The sequence below is a fragment of the Solanum dulcamara genome, chromosome 1, assembly GCF_947179165.1.
Source record: "Solanum dulcamara chromosome 1, daSolDulc1.2, whole genome shotgun sequence".
Taxonomy (NCBI): Eukaryota; Viridiplantae; Streptophyta; class Magnoliopsida; order Solanales; family Solanaceae; genus Solanum; species Solanum dulcamara.
This window is the reverse complement of record NC_077237.1, coordinates 1,737,427-1,754,638: the sequence shown is the minus strand read 5'-3', so window position 1 is coordinate 1,754,638 and position 17,212 is coordinate 1,737,427. Positions and strand designations below refer to the sequence as shown.

General features: G+C 35.9%; 1 protein-coding gene and 2 pseudogenes across 1 annotated transcript; all 3 read left to right on the top strand.

Annotated features, from left to right (window-relative positions):
* The first annotated feature begins 175 nt into the window (after positions 1–175).
* On the top strand, positions 176–3,939 carry LOC129896601 (F-box/FBD/LRR-repeat protein At1g13570-like). The gene is made up of 5 exons (XM_055972544.1): positions 176–1,052; positions 1,655–1,754; positions 2,247–3,083; positions 3,178–3,342; positions 3,460–3,939. Exons 3-5 carry the CDS (start codon positions 2,268–2,270, stop codon positions 3,748–3,750), a joined length of 1,272 nt encoding a protein of 423 aa, XP_055828519.1. The 5' UTR covers positions 176–1,052; positions 1,655–1,754; positions 2,247–2,267; the 3' UTR covers positions 3,751–3,939.
* A 7,514-nt stretch (positions 3,940–11,453) lies between these two features.
* On the top strand, positions 11,454–13,747 carry LOC129896432 (F-box/FBD/LRR-repeat protein At1g13570-like; annotated as a pseudogene).
* Positions 13,748–14,062: 315 nt separating this feature from the next.
* LOC129896455 (F-box/FBD/LRR-repeat protein At1g13570-like) lies at positions 14,063–15,975 on the top strand (annotated as a pseudogene).
* The last annotated feature ends 1,237 nt before the right edge of the window (positions 15,976–17,212 follow it).

Here is a 17,212-nt window from a genome sequence, read left to right as displayed (position 1 = left end):
AGTTCGCATTGTAGTTCAGATTTTATGGTTTTTTGTTTATATACTTTGAAACACAAAGGAATGAGGATAGTTTTTAGTTGCCCAAAAGAGATGCTGACTGATCTAATTTCTACTAGCTAGAATGCACCTTTATGTCTTGTGTTGATTTGACAATGTGAATAGCTTTTCTGTCCAAGATAGTTTGAAGATTCCTTACTTCGAATTGTTATTTATTTTCTACAGGTCCTTGGTGATTTTTGTTATAAGTGATCATTCTGTTCTTTTCTTTATTTGAGCAGATAGAAATAATATCTATTTAGATTGTTCTGTAATAATTTTGTCATTACAGTAGTGATTTGGAAATTAAATTACTTTTATTAATCACCAAAAGAGATCAATTCAAAACCACTTCTTAGTGTACAACTTAACTAGCTGTCTTAGAGATCAAAGCTCAACTAGGGGAAAATACTTATCTGCCTCTAAGAAAAAAATGTGAAGAGGAAAGCTCACCTCTTAGCTATACATGGAATAGTCACATTAGGAAATCTTAGTCGCCCAATTAGTCGACTACTTGAAGTTTCATTTTGTTAGTGATGGTTCGATTTTTCAACCTTGTAATTCGCTATCCTCAATTTTAAAATAAAATAAAACAAGTATAGTCACATTGTAATCATTCTATCAAAATATGGATTACTTTACTAATGACAGATGAAGTCCATATGAATGCCCGATATGGTAGAATATTCATGTGGGACTTTCTCATATTTTACACGTGTGATACATGTTTCTTCTATTTCTCCAAGTAAAGCTCTTCTCATCGCAATGCCTATTGTGCTGGTTTGACGTTTCATAAGTGGAGACAAAATAAAGCGTCCATGTAAGTGTGTGCCAATAGTACGAGCATAGAAATACCCCACCTCCACCCTCCACCCCACACATAAGACACTCTATTTTCACTTGTCCCTTTCCCCTTCATCTAAATAGAACCCCTCACTGTCTCAATTCCTCTTTTCCTTCAACAGCTGAAGCACACAAAAAGGGACAAGGGTATTTCATATCAATCCTAAGTGTTGGTAAGCTTCAAATCTACTTTAATTGCTGTTATGGTAGCTGAATTTATACAAGTTCTTTATTATTTTGTTTTTTATGACTGTGGCGTTCGGGATTCCACGGGATGCTAGGACAGATAGGTTCTTTTTGTCTCCGCTAGGATTTGAACCGGAGACCTCATGGCTCTAGGGTTTCTTTCTTTTTAGCATCCCTTATTTTCTTCTTCAGAAAATTGAGGCTAATTCTTTCCCACTCAATGTGTGTATATGTGTTTCTATGTGCAGTGGAATTTGGGGACTGTAAATTTGGGGTATTTAGTTTCTTCTCTACGTGTGTTTAATTTTGATATTGTGTTTAAGTATAATTTCTTAATATTCTCTGTCACATACAGTCTTCTATGTAATTGTTGAGGAAATGGTTCAACATAACCCTGCAAAGATCTGTTTTTTTCTTCCTTACATATAAAGATAAAGATTGTGGGACTATACTTTGTATGCTGTTGTTGTTGTAAAATAAAGATCTCTTATAGATTTGACATGAAACTAAATTTTCTTGCATTTGCAGTGATGAACTTGCTAAATTATGTCTGGAATTAGGAAAAATAAACTTTTTTTTGTAATTTTAGGGCCTGGCGTGTACTGAATAAAGTATCTCTCTTTCTCTGTCGTCTTGCTTGGGTGCTTCTTCTTGTTCCCATCGTCATCTTGGAGAAACTCAAAATCAAGGTCAGTGAAGATTTATATAGCCGACCTTGGCTTGTTTTGGACTGAGTAGTATTAATTGTTGTTAATCCACATGTGTATTTGTGAAGTATTGGTGGAAGGTGTTCTTGTTGTAAGAATGGATAATGGATACTAAGTTATATTACATTGATTTGCTTGTTGGTACATAGCCATGTTGTTAATCATACTATATATCTCAAGGCAAATTAGAATATCCGTATAACATAGATATTACGAGGAGATAGTTGACTGATTTCAACTATAATCCACCTTTATTTCCTATGTTGATTTGGCATTGTGAATAGCGGCTCTTTGAGATAGCTTGGAGATTTCTTTACTTCGTGTTATTGTTTAGACTTTAGTTACTACAGGTTCTTGGTGATTATTGTTGGAAGTGTTCCTTTGGTTCTTATGTTGATTCGACAATGTGAATAGCAGTTCTGTCCGGATAAATTGGAGATTCCTTACTTTGTATTGTTGGTTTTTTTTTTACAGGTTCTTGGTGATTATTGGTATATGATGCCTCCTAATGGAAGAAACCGTTGTCGAAGTTTAACTCCTGACGTCCTTAGTGACCTTCCTAATAATGTAATTGATGTCATTCTGATGCTTTTACCTTGTAAAGAAGCTGTGAGGACAAGCATCTTATCAAAAAGATGGAGGTATCACTGGTGTAGGCTGACAAAGTTGACTCTTGATTGGTCTCTTTGGAAAACAGAAAACGATTTACTGAACCCTACAGATAAATTTACAGAGATTATCTCCCAGATTTTTACCGTTCATGAAGGACCCCTTAGTAGGTTTACCCTCAATATTGTTAATCTAGAGAGCTGTCCTGAGATTGGCAACTTCATATATTTAGTCTTGAGGAATAGTATTCAACATCTTGTTCTTCACCTTCCGTTTAGAAAGATATACGAAATGCCTTCTTCACTTTTCACATGTTCACAGCTGAGGCATCTAAGTCTTCGCTATTGCTCAATACATGGTCGATCAGTCTTTCAAGGTTTTGATAAGTTAATTAGCCTCAAACTGTGTGAAGTAACAATTTCTTCTGAATTGCTGGAGAGTCTTATATCTCATTGCCCGTTGCTTGAGCAGTTGGTGCTGGATATCCCAAAACATTTAAACACAATTGAAATTGATGCCCCCATGCTGCGATCGTTTAATTTCACAGGCAATATAAGTTCTATCTGCCTAAAGAATGTCCCTCTCCTGGTAGAAGTATCTCTGGCTGGTTATCAGATAGTGACGGAGGATCTTGATTTTGCAAAGGTTTTCAAGTCTTGTTCTGCTATCGAGCACCTCCGCTTGAATTTCTCTTGTGTCTGGGTATATGTTGCTTCATGACTTCAGTGTTTTGCACTTTAACGGACGGAATTTCTTTTGGGCTGACTAATCTTGAATTTTGCTAATTTTTTCCTAGAAATTTCCTGGAGGAGGATATGAAGCACCAGCAAGGCTACCCTTTGATCTTAACAGTGTCAAACGATTTTACCTGCCTGAATTTATGCTGGTGGATGCACATGAGCTCTCATTGTCTCTTTGCTTGATAAGAAGTTTCCCATTCTTAGAATATCTCGAAATTGATGTTAGTAGTGCTGATTCTTCCCTTCCCTTCCCTTTGTCTCTTTCTTATTTAGTGGTTGTTTTTCGTACTACTAGATCCTCAATAATCTGAGAAATGTCTTCTTGTTATCTTTCCTAGGTATTCCATGAAGATGAAGATAGTGGTACTGAAGAATCCGTTGAACTCAAACGTTTATCGAATGTGACATTTAATCACCTCAGGGAAGTTAAGCTAGTCGCTTTTACTGGAAGAACATCTGAGATGCAGCTTATCAAGCCTTTGTTAGCCAATTCCCCGGTGTTGGAGAGACTGCTAATTGATCGACGTCTTCTTGTTGATGTTCCTCTTGACACAAGATTAAGAATATTCACTGAGGTATCAAATTGTTCGCGTGCATCACCAAAAGCAGAAGTTGTCTACATGGATTGAATCAGATCAAGTTCTTCGGCTTGAAGTTAAAATTGAAAAGATAGAAACAAACGTCAATGTAGCAGTATATAACTGCTGTGTTTTGCCTTGTCGTAATGTCTGTTCCAGAACATGAGCATTGCTAGATGGATGTTTTTGTTTGCTTTGCAACAACATTGTCATTACATGTTTAAGGATTTGTCTTTTACATTTTCTGTCTCCGCATTATTGAGTTATCGAATTTTTTTAACCTTAGAGTTAAAGGTGGGGGAGGAATCAACCCCTCTTTTCTATGTGACTTGCACATGAATTGACATTGGTGGTTTATTTAGCAGTGTGTGTGACTTGCACATAAATCCCTTTAAGTTTCATCTATAGCCAACCTCCTACATCTCCATACTGGAAGCATTCGTGTATTTCCTCTTCGTATTTTTGAACCATCTCAACTTCATTTTCGCACCTTGTCCTCCATCGAGGCTTCAAATGGGAAACTACCGGTAAATTCGTTAATGTAATTCGAATTGCCTCTAAATGGTGTGAGCTAGTAATAAATGAAGTGGTTGAGAACACTAAGTGATTCTTTGCATTTGTCCAAGTCTTGGTGGATAAAGTAATTTGGTACCTTGTTGCTAATGGGAGGTGACAGGTATTCTATGGAATTAGTGAATTAGTCAAGGTGCACTTGTTGCTGGTGGGAACTAGCATATATCTGATATACTTTCATATTTGATAGTCCAAACTGCCTCTAAATTCACCTAAATTGTCGCTAAATGCTTTAATATGTGTTTACAAAAAGATTAATCATACATATCTAAGAGCAAATACCTTAATTTGAACTACGTACTTTAGAAATTAAAAAAGTTCAAAAATACCCTTGAAAATTATTAAAAATACTTATGTGGCAGTAGATTTAACAAATGATAAATATGAAACAAGTTACCTAGGTTAAAAAAACTTATTTTTAGCTTTCCATTTACCCTAGATAGACTTTAAATCTTTCTTCCATTATCTTTTGGTTATTTTTTCTGTGTTTTTATCATTTTCTTTCCCTATTGGATGAACTTACAATCTTTGAAAATAAGTGTATATTGTTGGGGGAGGAGGCACCACAACTAAAGTTTGATATGATAATAAATAATAAAAATAAATTGGACATAAAATTTTTACGTGGAAACCCCTTAAACATATAGAGGGGAAAATTCACGAGATGGAAGAATTTTACTATGATAATATGGGAGTACGCTGCTCTCAAATACAAGGAGAAAACAATAATTAACACTTCTCTTTTGTAAAAGGAACAACTCATTAAAGAGAACACTCAAGACTATAATATTTATCTTGGTGTATAACTCTCTTTGTGTTCTTATTCTTTTGGATTGTTTTTTTTTGTGGGATGATCTAAATGAGGGCAAGAAGCCCTCTATTTATATGAAACTAGAAACGCATAAAATTCGCGTATTGTACCTCCTTTTTTGACTACGCGCGCGTTTTGTTCTCTTTTTTACTACGCGTTCAAAACGCGTTTTGTAGTATTTGACTATCTTGCATTCTCCCACTTGAAGATTTAATTGAGAATCAATTAAGTCTTCACACCATCCTTTCTATCCAATTACTGCAATGTTACGTTTCTGCTAGGCCAACAGAAGATCGACACTGTATAAACTTGTTACTGTTGATCGGCTTCGTAAACATATCTGTTAGATTGTCATTAGAGCGAATTTTCTGAATATCCACACTGCCTTCTTCCACCTTCTCACGAACAAAGTGATACTGAACTCGTATGTGTTTTGTCCTTGAATGAAATGTCGTATTCTTTGCAAGATGCAAAGCGCTCTAATTGTCACAAAATAGAGCAACTTTCTCTTGTTTGTGCCCGAGCTCCTCCAGTAATATTTGCATCCATATTGCCTCTTTGCTAGCTTGTGTAGCTACTACATATTCTTCTTCCGTCGTAGATATAGCCACGATAGATTGCAGTTTTGAAACCCAGCTTATAGCTCCTCCAGCAAGAGTAACACATGACCTGTGGTGGACTTGCTTTTATCAAGATCACCTGCATAATCGGAATCAACATAACCTTTACCAGTAAAGTCTGATCCTTCATAACACATTGCAACATCTGAGGTACCTTTGATATATCTCAGGATCCTTTTAGCAGTATTCCAATGCTCTCTACCAAGATTACCATGTATCGACTAACCACTTTCACTGCTTGTGCAATGTCAGGTCTTGTACATACAATGGCGAACATTAAACTTCTCACTGCTGATGCATACGGTACTCGAGACATCTCCATTTTCTCTACTTCATTGCTAGGACTCATACTTGAGGATAACTTGAAATTAATAGAAAGTGGGGTAGAAATTGACTTACAGTCTTGCATTGAAGCGTCGCAAGATTTTCTTCAAGTAGTTCTTTTGAGAAAGCCAAATCTTCCTATCATTTCTGTCTCGGTGAATTTGCATCCCTAGAATTTTGTTTTCTAGTCCCAAGTCCTTCATTTCAAATTCCCTAGACAACTGTGCCTTTAAATTTATAAGACGATCTTTGTTGGGGCCTGCTACCAACATGTCATCAACATACAATAGCAAAATAACAAAATTGTCATCACCAAATCTCTTGTAATAAACACAAGGATCTGAACTATGTCTGTTGTATCCAAGGCTTATAATGAAAGAATCAAATCTCTTATATTAACATCTCGGCGCCTATTTGAGATCGTATAGAGATTTTTTCAACCTGCAATCAAGTTCTCTTTTCCTTGTTCTTCAAAACCTTCTGGTTGAAGCATGCAAATTTCTTCTTCAAGCTCTCCATGAAGAAATGCAGTTTTGACATCTAACTGCTCCAAGTACAAGTTAAATGTAGTACACATTGCCAGGACCACTCAAATTCTTGTGAGTCGAACCACCGGAGAAAATATCTCATTGAAGTCTATACCTTCTTTCTGAGCAAATCATTTCACCACCAATCTTGCACGATACTTCTCCACTTGATCATTACCATTGCGTTTGATCTTGTAGACCCATTTGTTTCCAATAACCTTTCTTCCATGTGGTAATTGAACAAAATCCCATGTTTTATTTTTATGAAGAGCTTCAATTTCTTCTTGCATTACTGTCATGCAAAAAGATGATTTTTGGCCTTTCATAGCCTCGTGAAAAGTTGAAGGTTCTCCATCCCCTGTTAATAGACAATATGCAACATTGCCCTACATAGAATAATCTAAGTGCCAAGCTGGTTCTTTTCTCTCCCTTGTTGATCGTTGAATTTGTGGAGTTTCGATCTCAGCTGCTATTGTTCTTCATGCTCTGGTGCCACTTCAGAAGAAACTGGAACTTCTTCTATTTCTTCAACTTCTATTGTAGTAGTCTTTGATTTTTCTTTCGAAGTGCTACCTTCTTTTGCTTATATCTTATTTTTAACAAACACAACATCCCTGCTGATTACCACCTTGCAAGCAGTGGGATCCCACAAGCGATACCCCTTGACTCCATCAGCATATCCTAAGAAAATGCATTCTCTGAATTTCGGATCCAACTTTGATTTTTCTTGGGTGTTGTACATAACATAAGTAGGACTTCAGCTGGTTTTTCTGTCCAAATATCTATTGGCGTTTTTAGATCAATTGCGGTTGATGGTGACCGATTGATCACATAATAGACAGTTTTGACTTCTTCTGCCCAGAATGGTTTTTCCAACCATGCAGTTGCCAACATAGCTCTTGTCCGTTCCTATAAGGTTTTGTTCATCCGCTCTGCTACTCCATTTTTTTGTAGAGTATATGCCACCGTGAACTGCCTTTTAATACCTTCTTATTTACATAAGTTATCAAATTCATCACCAGTGTATTCTCCTCCATTATCTATCCTCAAACACTTGATTTTTTTTCAGATTCAAGTTCCATCCGCGCTTTAAACTCTTTGAAAACTGGAAAAACATCTGTCTTTCTCTTGATTGGATACACCAACTTCTCCTAAAGTAGTTGTCGATAAATGACATGAAATATTTCGCTCCTCCTAGGGACTCCACCGGTGCTTGCCAGACATCAGAGTGAACCAGATCTAATATTTCCTTGCTTTTAGCAGAGGAACTGCTAAACTTCAGTCTATGTTACTTACTGGTAACACAATGCTCACAAAACGGTAGTGAAACCTTTTTGAGCTCTGGAAGAAGTTTTTGCTCAGCAAAAATCTTTAAACCTCGTTCTGACATATGGCCAAGCTTACGATTCCACATCATCGTTGATTCTTCAAATGAACTTGCTGACGCGGTTGATGCTTCTCCTTCTTGGTGTGTTTCACCTTTAAGCACATATAGATTTGCAGCAAGTTTTTCCGCTTTCATCACTACAAGCGCTCCTTTTGATATTTTCATGATTCCACCACGAGTCTTATATGAACATTCATTATTATCTAATTGTCCCAAAGACAATAGATTCTTCCTCAAGTTTTTTACATGTCGTACCTCTGGGATGGTGCGTATCGTGTTATCATACATCTTTATTTTGATGGACCCAATACCAATAACATCCAAAGCATGATCGTCTTCCATGAACAAAGACCCTTCTGAGATAGGATTATATTGATGAAACCATTCTCTCTCGAAAGTCATGTGCCATGTTGCACCTGTGTCAATGATCTAGACATCAGTGAAACGTTTTCTACTTTCATTATTTGATATTGCTTCACTACATAAAATATAGCCATCATCCGAGGTACTTGCAACATTCCCTTGAGCATTTGATGACTCAGGGTGTTCACTTTTCTTCTTGAACCGACAATCTTTCTTGAAGTGCCCTTTTTTGCCACAGTTGTAATACTTGATATTCTTCTTACTTCTTGATTGAGATCTACCATGATTGTGACTCCTATTGGAGCCACGTTCCGTTGATCTTCCTCTCACCATTATTAAAGTTTCAGCTTGTTGCGAACTTGCTTGTCTATCTTCCTTATTTTTGCATTGATTTCCTTCTTCTAAGATAGCGGCTGCATCATCGAAAACTAGACTATATGTATTGTTTGTCAGGTTGATGATGAATTGATCATACAAGTCAGGTAGACTTTGAAGTAGAAGCTCCGCACGTTTAGTCCCCTCTATTTTGCAACCCATTATTGTAAGTTGCGAAAACAGAGTATTCAAAGTATTAATGTGTTCAGTAACTAACATGGACTCTGCCATTTGAAGAGTATACAATCTTCTTTTTAAAAAGATTTTATTATGCAAAGACTTGGCCTCGTACAATCCCGTGAGAGTATCCATATTTCCTTCGCCGTCTGTTTTTCAGCCACACTAGACAACACTTGATCAGCTAGTGCCAAGTGTAGATCAGCAACTGTGTTGCTGTCTATGTCGTTCTACTTGCTGTCATCAGTAAAGTCTGTGGGCCTACGTTCAATTGCAGCTAAGCAATTGTCTTTTCTCAATATTGCTCTTATTTTCATTTTCCACAATGAGAAATTAGTCTCATTGAATTTCTCAACGTCAAACTTTGTTGTAATCAATATTGTTATTTGCTTCACACCCTTCTAGATTGTTTCTGAATATTTTTGTGAACAATCGCGACAAAATGTACCGTCACCAAAATTTACTATTCTTGTGAATAATACTTTTCACTAAATTTTACTATTCATGAAAATTTACTATTCATAGATAGTACCTTCGCACAGAATAACGAGGTCTCTGATACCACTGTTGGGGGAGTAAGCAACACAACTAAAGTTTGATATGATAATAAATAATGAAAATAAATTGGACACGAGAATTTTACGTGGAAACCTCTCAAACAAATAGAAGGAAAAACCACAGGATAGAAGGATTTTACTATGATAATATGAGAGTACACTGCTCTCAAATACAAGGAGAAAACAATAATTATCACTTTTTTCTTAGAAAAGGAACAACTCACTAAAGATAACACTCAAGACTACAATATTTATCTCGGTGTATAACTCTATTTGTGTTCTTACCCTTTTAGATTGTATTTTTTTGTGGGATTATCTAAATGAGGGCAAGACGCCCTCTATTTATAGAAAACTAGAAACGCGTAAAATCTGCGTAGTGCACTTTCCTTTTTGACTACACGTTCAAAATGCGCTTTATTCCTTTTTTGACTACGCGTTCAAAACGCGTTTCGTAGTATTTGACAATCTTGCATATATCTATCTATCTATCTTCTTCTGTTTCAAGATTCTGTGTTTAGTTGTTGGTTTACATTTTGGGTGTCTGTATGTGTTCGTTAAATCAAAAAAAGTTGCATAAAAAAGTTTTCTTTGAAGGTTCAGATTCCAGCGGGGTCAGATGTTCAACTTTCATTGTGTTTTTTTGTTCAGGTTCTGTCTCTGGAATAATTTTGCTATTGATGGGGTTTTCTTAAAGGATGTGACAATCTTGAAATCTGTTGTGATAGATTGTTTTTGCTGTCTCGTCTGGCTTTATAGTTCTACAAACGTTGGCTTATTTTTAGTAATGGTTGGGATAATCTTCCATATAACAGAGGATATCACTACTCTGTGTTAAGTTGTTGGTTTCCTTTTTGGGTGTCTATATGTGTTCGTTAACTCAATAAAAGTTACATAAAAAGTGTTCTTTGAAGGTTCAGATTCCAGTGGAGTCAAATTTTCAGCTTTCATTGTGTTTTTTTGTTCAGGTTCTGTCTCTGGAATGATTTTTCTATTGATAGGGTTGCAAAAAGCATGTGAAAATCTTGAAATCTGTTGTGATAGATTGGTTTTACTGTCTCGTCTGGCTTTATAGTTCTGCTGACGTTGGCTTATTGTTAGTAATGATTGGGATAATCTTCCATCTAACGGAGGATATGCTTGTTGGAATTGATGCTTAGGTAGTTCCTTTTTTTCCTCTTGTTGACAAGGGAACTTGCAGCTGCCATCCTTTGGGTGCGTGCAGGGTAAACCCCACTCCCTGTTCAATAGCCTACAAACCACACAAGAGAGGTAAACTATATTTGGCATGTCCTGCGCGACGAGCTCGACCCGAAAGGCTAAACCCCTTGTGTCTCGCAATCAAAATGTTTCGAACTTGTGACCTCCATTATGGAAGTCCCAACCCAAACCATCTGAGCCAACCCAAAGGGTTGATGTTTAGGCAGTTCTTTATTAGTGGGATATGCCAATCTTCTCTTGGAAGTTCTGTATTAGCGGGCAGGTCATGTCAGTAGACTTGGAAGAATAGAACACAGACCAAGGCAATGGTAGAAAATGAAAAAATTGTAATATTAAATGAAAGTGGCAGTCTAAGAATGGAAACGAGGTTGACTGTTTGGAACAGTTTGAAGATTTAAATGAAAGTGGCCGTCTAAGAATGGAAACGAGGTTGACTGTTTGGAACAGTTTGAACGGTCTGAATCACTCTTTTGGCAATCAAATACAACATCTGCATGATTATTAATCTGAGACATAGTGTGTGTCAAGTGTGATAGTTATTTTTATTTTTACCACTTAAAATGATAAGCTTTTCACTTATTATATCTTTATTTTTATTTTATTGAAATGGTAAGTATTATTGATATAGTACAAAGATTGTGCCTGAATACTATAGAACAGCTGCCACATAGTAGGTGGTTGATAGTCTTTATGCTTCCATTGCAAATAACATTTGTTGCAGAAGCGTTAACATCTCCTTTTGCAAATTATCTTGTGTATAAGACATGCTCCATTGGACACCAACCACATAAAACACACAACCTTGTAGAAGAATTGGAACTTACAAATAGCATCCATCTGAGAAGGACAGGGCAGAACAGTTAAGGACGCATAATGGTATTTGGCAACAATCAGGAGAAAAGGAAACTCCACCTTTTTAGATATTCAATCATCAAGGATCTCAAGTCTTGTTAAGCTTAAAATGTGTTTCAGTATTATTATTTTTGTTTTTAAATTGTTGCTGTTTTCTGCATCTCTCAGTTCAACTTTCTTAGTGATGTTAAATGACATGATTGTTAAGTTCCCACTGTGTTTATACTTGCCAAGCAAGTTAAGGGTTCTTCAAATTGTGGGAATTTCTTAGTTTGGTGATTGGAAATCTAGTAGTAGCGTATTTGATGTCAAATCCAATTCACATCTTCTAAACAGATTTTAAGAGCGAAAATTACCAAATACTGGACAATTTTTTCTCCTTATTGTGTAGCTATAGATGTCCACTGAGAATCTTATTAGCGGCAAATGACAATGTGATTCTCGTATGTGCTCTTTTGATTTTTCCTTTCCAATAACAAATCTGTATAATCCCCTGGATTCATGAAGTATTTATGGAAGGTACTTTCTTTAAAGACTGCATTTTATTGATATTAAGAGGAGTTGGATGATTGTTGTCTGTGCGCTATGTGCAGATAATTTGGAGATTACTTACCTTTGTGTTCTTGTTTATTTTCTGCAGACTCCCATTGGCATTATATGATGCCACCTAAGAGAAAAAAGAATGGTTGTCAAAGTCAACCTATTGATCAACTTAGCAACCTTCCAGAGAATGTTATCAATTCCATCCTGATGCGTTTGCCTTTGCGAGATGCTGTAATGACAAGCATCTTATCGAAGCAATGGAGGTATAAATGGTGTAGACTTCCACAGTTGACGCTTTATGATGAACTTTGGGAGGAGACAGATGACTTACTATCCCCTTCTTTTAAGTTTACAAAAATTATGTACCAGATTTTGACCCTTCATTCAGGACCGCTTACTAAGCTTACCCTCTCCATTCCTGCACTGAAAAAGTTTCCTAAGATTAACAGTTTGATATAATTCCTCTCTAGGAATGACATTCAGGTTCTTGTTCTTGAATTTTTGAAGTGGAACCGATACAGATTGCCACCTTCATTTTTCACATGTTCTCAGTTGAGGCATTTGACTCTCCAAAATTGTGTAATATGCCCTCCACCAGCCTTCAAAGGATTTGATATGTTAAATAGCCTGAACCTGCGTGATGTCACTATTTCTTCCATAGTACTAGAAAGTTTAATCTCTTATAGCCCCTTGCTAGAAAAGTTGGTGTTGGAAATCTCAGATTCTTCAGACCACATTCAAATTAATGCTCCCAATTTGTGATCCTTCGACTTCACAGGCTGTATAAAATATATTTCTTTAAGGAGTGTTCCTCTTCTTTCTAAACTCTCTCTTTCGTATCAAGGATCTCTTGAGGAATCAGAAAAATGTGATTTTGACAATTTTTTTCAGTTACTTCCTCTTTTTCAGCATCTCTACTTGGAATGCGGAAGTGACCAGGTAAATGTTGCTTCAGACCTTCATTGTAATGCGCTTTCATAGAAGTACCTTCTTTTGGACTTTGAGTGATCCTGATTTTTCACTTTCTTTGTAGTTCTTGGTTACAGGTGCAGCTGAAGTCCCAAGAAGACTTTCCTCTCCTCTTAACTATCTTAAACGTTTTAACATATCTCTGCATGGATTAGCTGATTTTTCCATTGCTCTTTGCTTTATACGAAGCTCCCATATATACAAGATATTGAAATGGAGGTTAGTAGTGATGTTTATATTCTTCTTTTTTCTTCTGTATGTGTTATTCACATGTAGTGATGACTTACTTACTTTCACACTCATTAGATCTTCAATCTTCTTTATCTTTCTTAGACATATTACTTGGAGTATGGTTTATCAGACAAACTTGAGGCCGAAGTTGATGACGTTCTTACAAGTTTTTCAGATGTGACATTGAATCACCTTAGGACAGTTCAGCTTGAAGGAGTAGAAGGCATAGAACTCGAATTGCAGCTTATCAGGCTTCTATTGACCAAATCCCTGATGCTGGTGAGAATGCTAATCGAGCCATCGTGTAGTGATAACTATGATGCAAGAAGAGACAAGATACTAGCAGCAACAATAATTCAGCGGGCATCAAGTAAAGCTGATGTGGTTGTATCTGATGAGAATGAATATTATTGACACATGATGCTCTAGTATCTGGTTGTCTTTTACCTGATCGATAGAGAGAGTTGAAATTTGGATTTCTTGTGTTAGTAATCATTACAGTGCTAAGGGTTTACATTTCATTCCTTTTCTTGAATGATCTATGAAATGAGACCTGGATATGAATCTACACTATGGTTGTTTATTTTCAAAGAACTGTGATTTCTTGTGATATCCTTTTGGTATTTTCCATAATCATTGTTATGTTTCTTTTCTCAATCAAAGAGATGTCTGAATTGACTAAAAAGTTCAATAGTGTGTCCTGTTTTTAGGCCGCTCTCTATATTTTGAATCCTGCAGCTGCAAATGTAAAGGTAAGGTTTTTTGAGTGTTTGACTGACCAACTTAAAGCCATTTTGTGCTTAAAATAAGCCCAAAAAATTAATTGGGCATGTTTGGCTTAGCTTATCTAACAAAAAATATAAGTTGGGCTACCCCAACTTTTGTTTTTTGGTTTTATAAGTTGTTTTCAGCTTATAAGTTATTTTAGATAAGCTAAGTCAGTAACTAAGTGATCCTTTCACTCCGATGTTGATTTGACAGTGTGAATAGTAGTTGTGTCCTGACAGTTCGGAGATTTTGTCAGTTTTGCCCATATTTGGAGATGCCTTCATAATATTGCTTATTTTCTACAGCTTCTTGGTGATTATTGTTATGTCATGCCTCCTAAGGGAAGAGAACATTGTCAAGGTTTACCTCCTGACGTCCTTAGCGGCCTTCATGATAATGTTATTGATGTCATTCTGATGCGTTTGCCTTGTAAAGATGCTGTGAGGACAAGCGTCTTATCAAGAAAATGGAAGTATCACTGGTGTAGACTTACAAAGTTGAAGTTTGATGAATCTCTTTGGAGCACACAAAAGGATAAACTTTACCCTACAACTAAATTTAGAAAGATAGTCTACCAGCTTTTGACCCATCATGAAGGACCATTACTAAGTTTAAGCTCTTCATTACTGAACTGAAAGAATGTCCTAAGATTGACAACTTCATATATTTCCTGTCTAGGAAAGACATTCAACATCTTGTTCTTCACCTTCCACGGAAAGAAGATGAACTATACAAATTGCCTTCTTCAATTTTCATATGTTCGCAGCTGAGGCATCTTAATATTCATAATTGCTCAATACATCATCCATCGGCCTGTGAAGGATTTGATAATTTAGTCAGCCTAGAACTATGTAGAGTCACTATTTCTTCTGGATTGCTTGGAAGTTTAATATCTCATTGCCTGTTGCTTGAGCAGTTGGTGCTGAAAATCTCGAAAACATTAAACATAATTGAAATAAATTCCCCAATGTTGAGATCCTTTGATTTCACAGGCAGTATAAGTTCTATCAGTTTAAAGAATGTCCCTCTTCTGGCTAAAGTATCTCTGACATGTGAAAGTTCTTCTGTGGAGGCAGAGAAGTTTGATTATGCAAAGTTTTTACAGTCTTGTTCTGCTCTCGAGCACCTCTGCTTGGACTTCAGCTATAGCCAGGTAGATGTTACTTCATGACTTCATTGTTTGCACTTTCACATATGGAACTTCTTTAGGGACAAGTCATGTTGAACTTTAGTATATTTTTTCCTAGTTCTTTGCAGATGAAGCACCAACAAGGCTTCCGTTTTATCTTAACTGTGTCAAACATTTTCACCTGTCTCATATTGTCTGAAGGAATCATATGGTCTCTCATGTGCTCTCTGCTTGTTACGAAGCTTCCCATAGTTAGAATATCTCAAAATTGAGGTTCTTTATGAGCTGATGGTATTCTTTTCTTTCTTTCTTTCGTTCCTTTTTACTGGTTTTTCTTCATACTTATTAGATCCTCAATAATCTGATAATTGACTTCTCATTATCTTTTTAGGTTTACTATGAAGATGATGGTGGTATTCACGAATCCCTTGAGCTCGAACGTTTCTCAGATGTCACATTTAATCACCTCAGGGAGGTTGAGCTAGTAAGCTTTGGAGGAACAACGCCTGAGATGCAGCTTATCAAGATTCTGTTAGCCAAGCCCCTGGTGTTGGTTAAAATGCACATTGACCCTCATAACACAGGATCAAAAATACTTGCTGAGCTAGTAAGATTTCAGCATGCATCACCCAAAGCAGAAATAAACATCAGACGTTATGGAAAGTTAGAACTGAATAGGGTAGAAACCAATGTCGATGTAGTTGTTTAATACTGTATTTTTGCCTTGTCGTAATAAGGTAAAGAGACTTGCAAATACCTGTTTTGGAACATTGACATATCTGGAAGGATGCTTTGATTAGTTTGTTCTGTAATAACCTTAGTCATTACATGTTTTTAAGGATTATTATGCTATGTACCTGCTCAAGAATGATTTATGAAATTTTACCCACACAAGAGTTGATACTCTAGTGGTATTTTCCAATAATAATTTTCTTATGTGGTGGTGTCCGAGCCAGCTTTTGTGCATATGTATATTTCAATATTATTTTTCTTATGTGGTAGTGTTTTTTCTTCTCCTTCGTTAGGAATTGAACCTGAGACCTTGGGGCTCTTAAGTACTTCATTGATCACTACATTCTTAGGTGCATTTTCTTCTGTTTGAGTAACTTGTTTTATAAGAGAAAATATTTTAAAATACCTTGTTCTTTTTTACAAACTTCAACCAAATCATGTCCAAACGCCTATTAAGCGCCTCGAAAATGTTGAACTTGCCTGAAATGTTTCTGAGCTGCTAAATTACCAGAAATTGCTTCATCATTCTCCTTCTCATCTTTAATAAATTTGGAACTTTCACTATCACATAAAACATTAAAAAGAGTGTTTAGAACAAAGCCAAACATTAGAATTAAAGAAAAAATTGCTGCAGTATTTTGTAAATTCATGGTTATATACAAGAAATGCAAGATGATTTTTGTATGAAGAAATAATTAGAAGTGGAATTAATATATATAGAGGGAATTTAAGGTGGTGAATTTTTAGTTGAAAAATGGTGGGACCTATGGTCTTGAAATAAAATTACATTTTCTTGGCAAGTAGAATATCTAGAGCCCGTTTGGATTGGTTTTAACTTGGTCAAAATCAACTTAAAGCCCATTTTTAGTTTTTGGACGTGTTTGCCTAATGCTAACTTTAAGCCATAAAGTTCTTAAAGTCAGTCAAAAATGAAAAGTTAGGATTCCTAACTTTTTTTTCCAAAGTGCTTAAAGTCATTTTCATTGACCATGAAAATTACTTTTATATTCCTTATATTTTAACTAAATTCTCAAACTACCTTTTTTATTGTTTTAACCCTAAAATTCACATCATAAGCACTTTTGTCCAAACACTCAACTGATTATTTATAAAAATAACTTTAAGCACTTCAAAGTTCTAAAAACACTTCATACATAAAAATTAATTTTTTTAAGTTCATCCAAACGGGCTCTAGTCATTTATACTTTTTGTTTTTGTCTTTTTGTTTTCATCTTTTGGATGAACATAAAAATTCTAGCCTACTTTATTGATCCCTTATGTCTGAAGAATTTATTTGGGAAATTATTGTATTTGATAATTAAAATTTTTTTGACTATCAATACCACATGATTCAAAA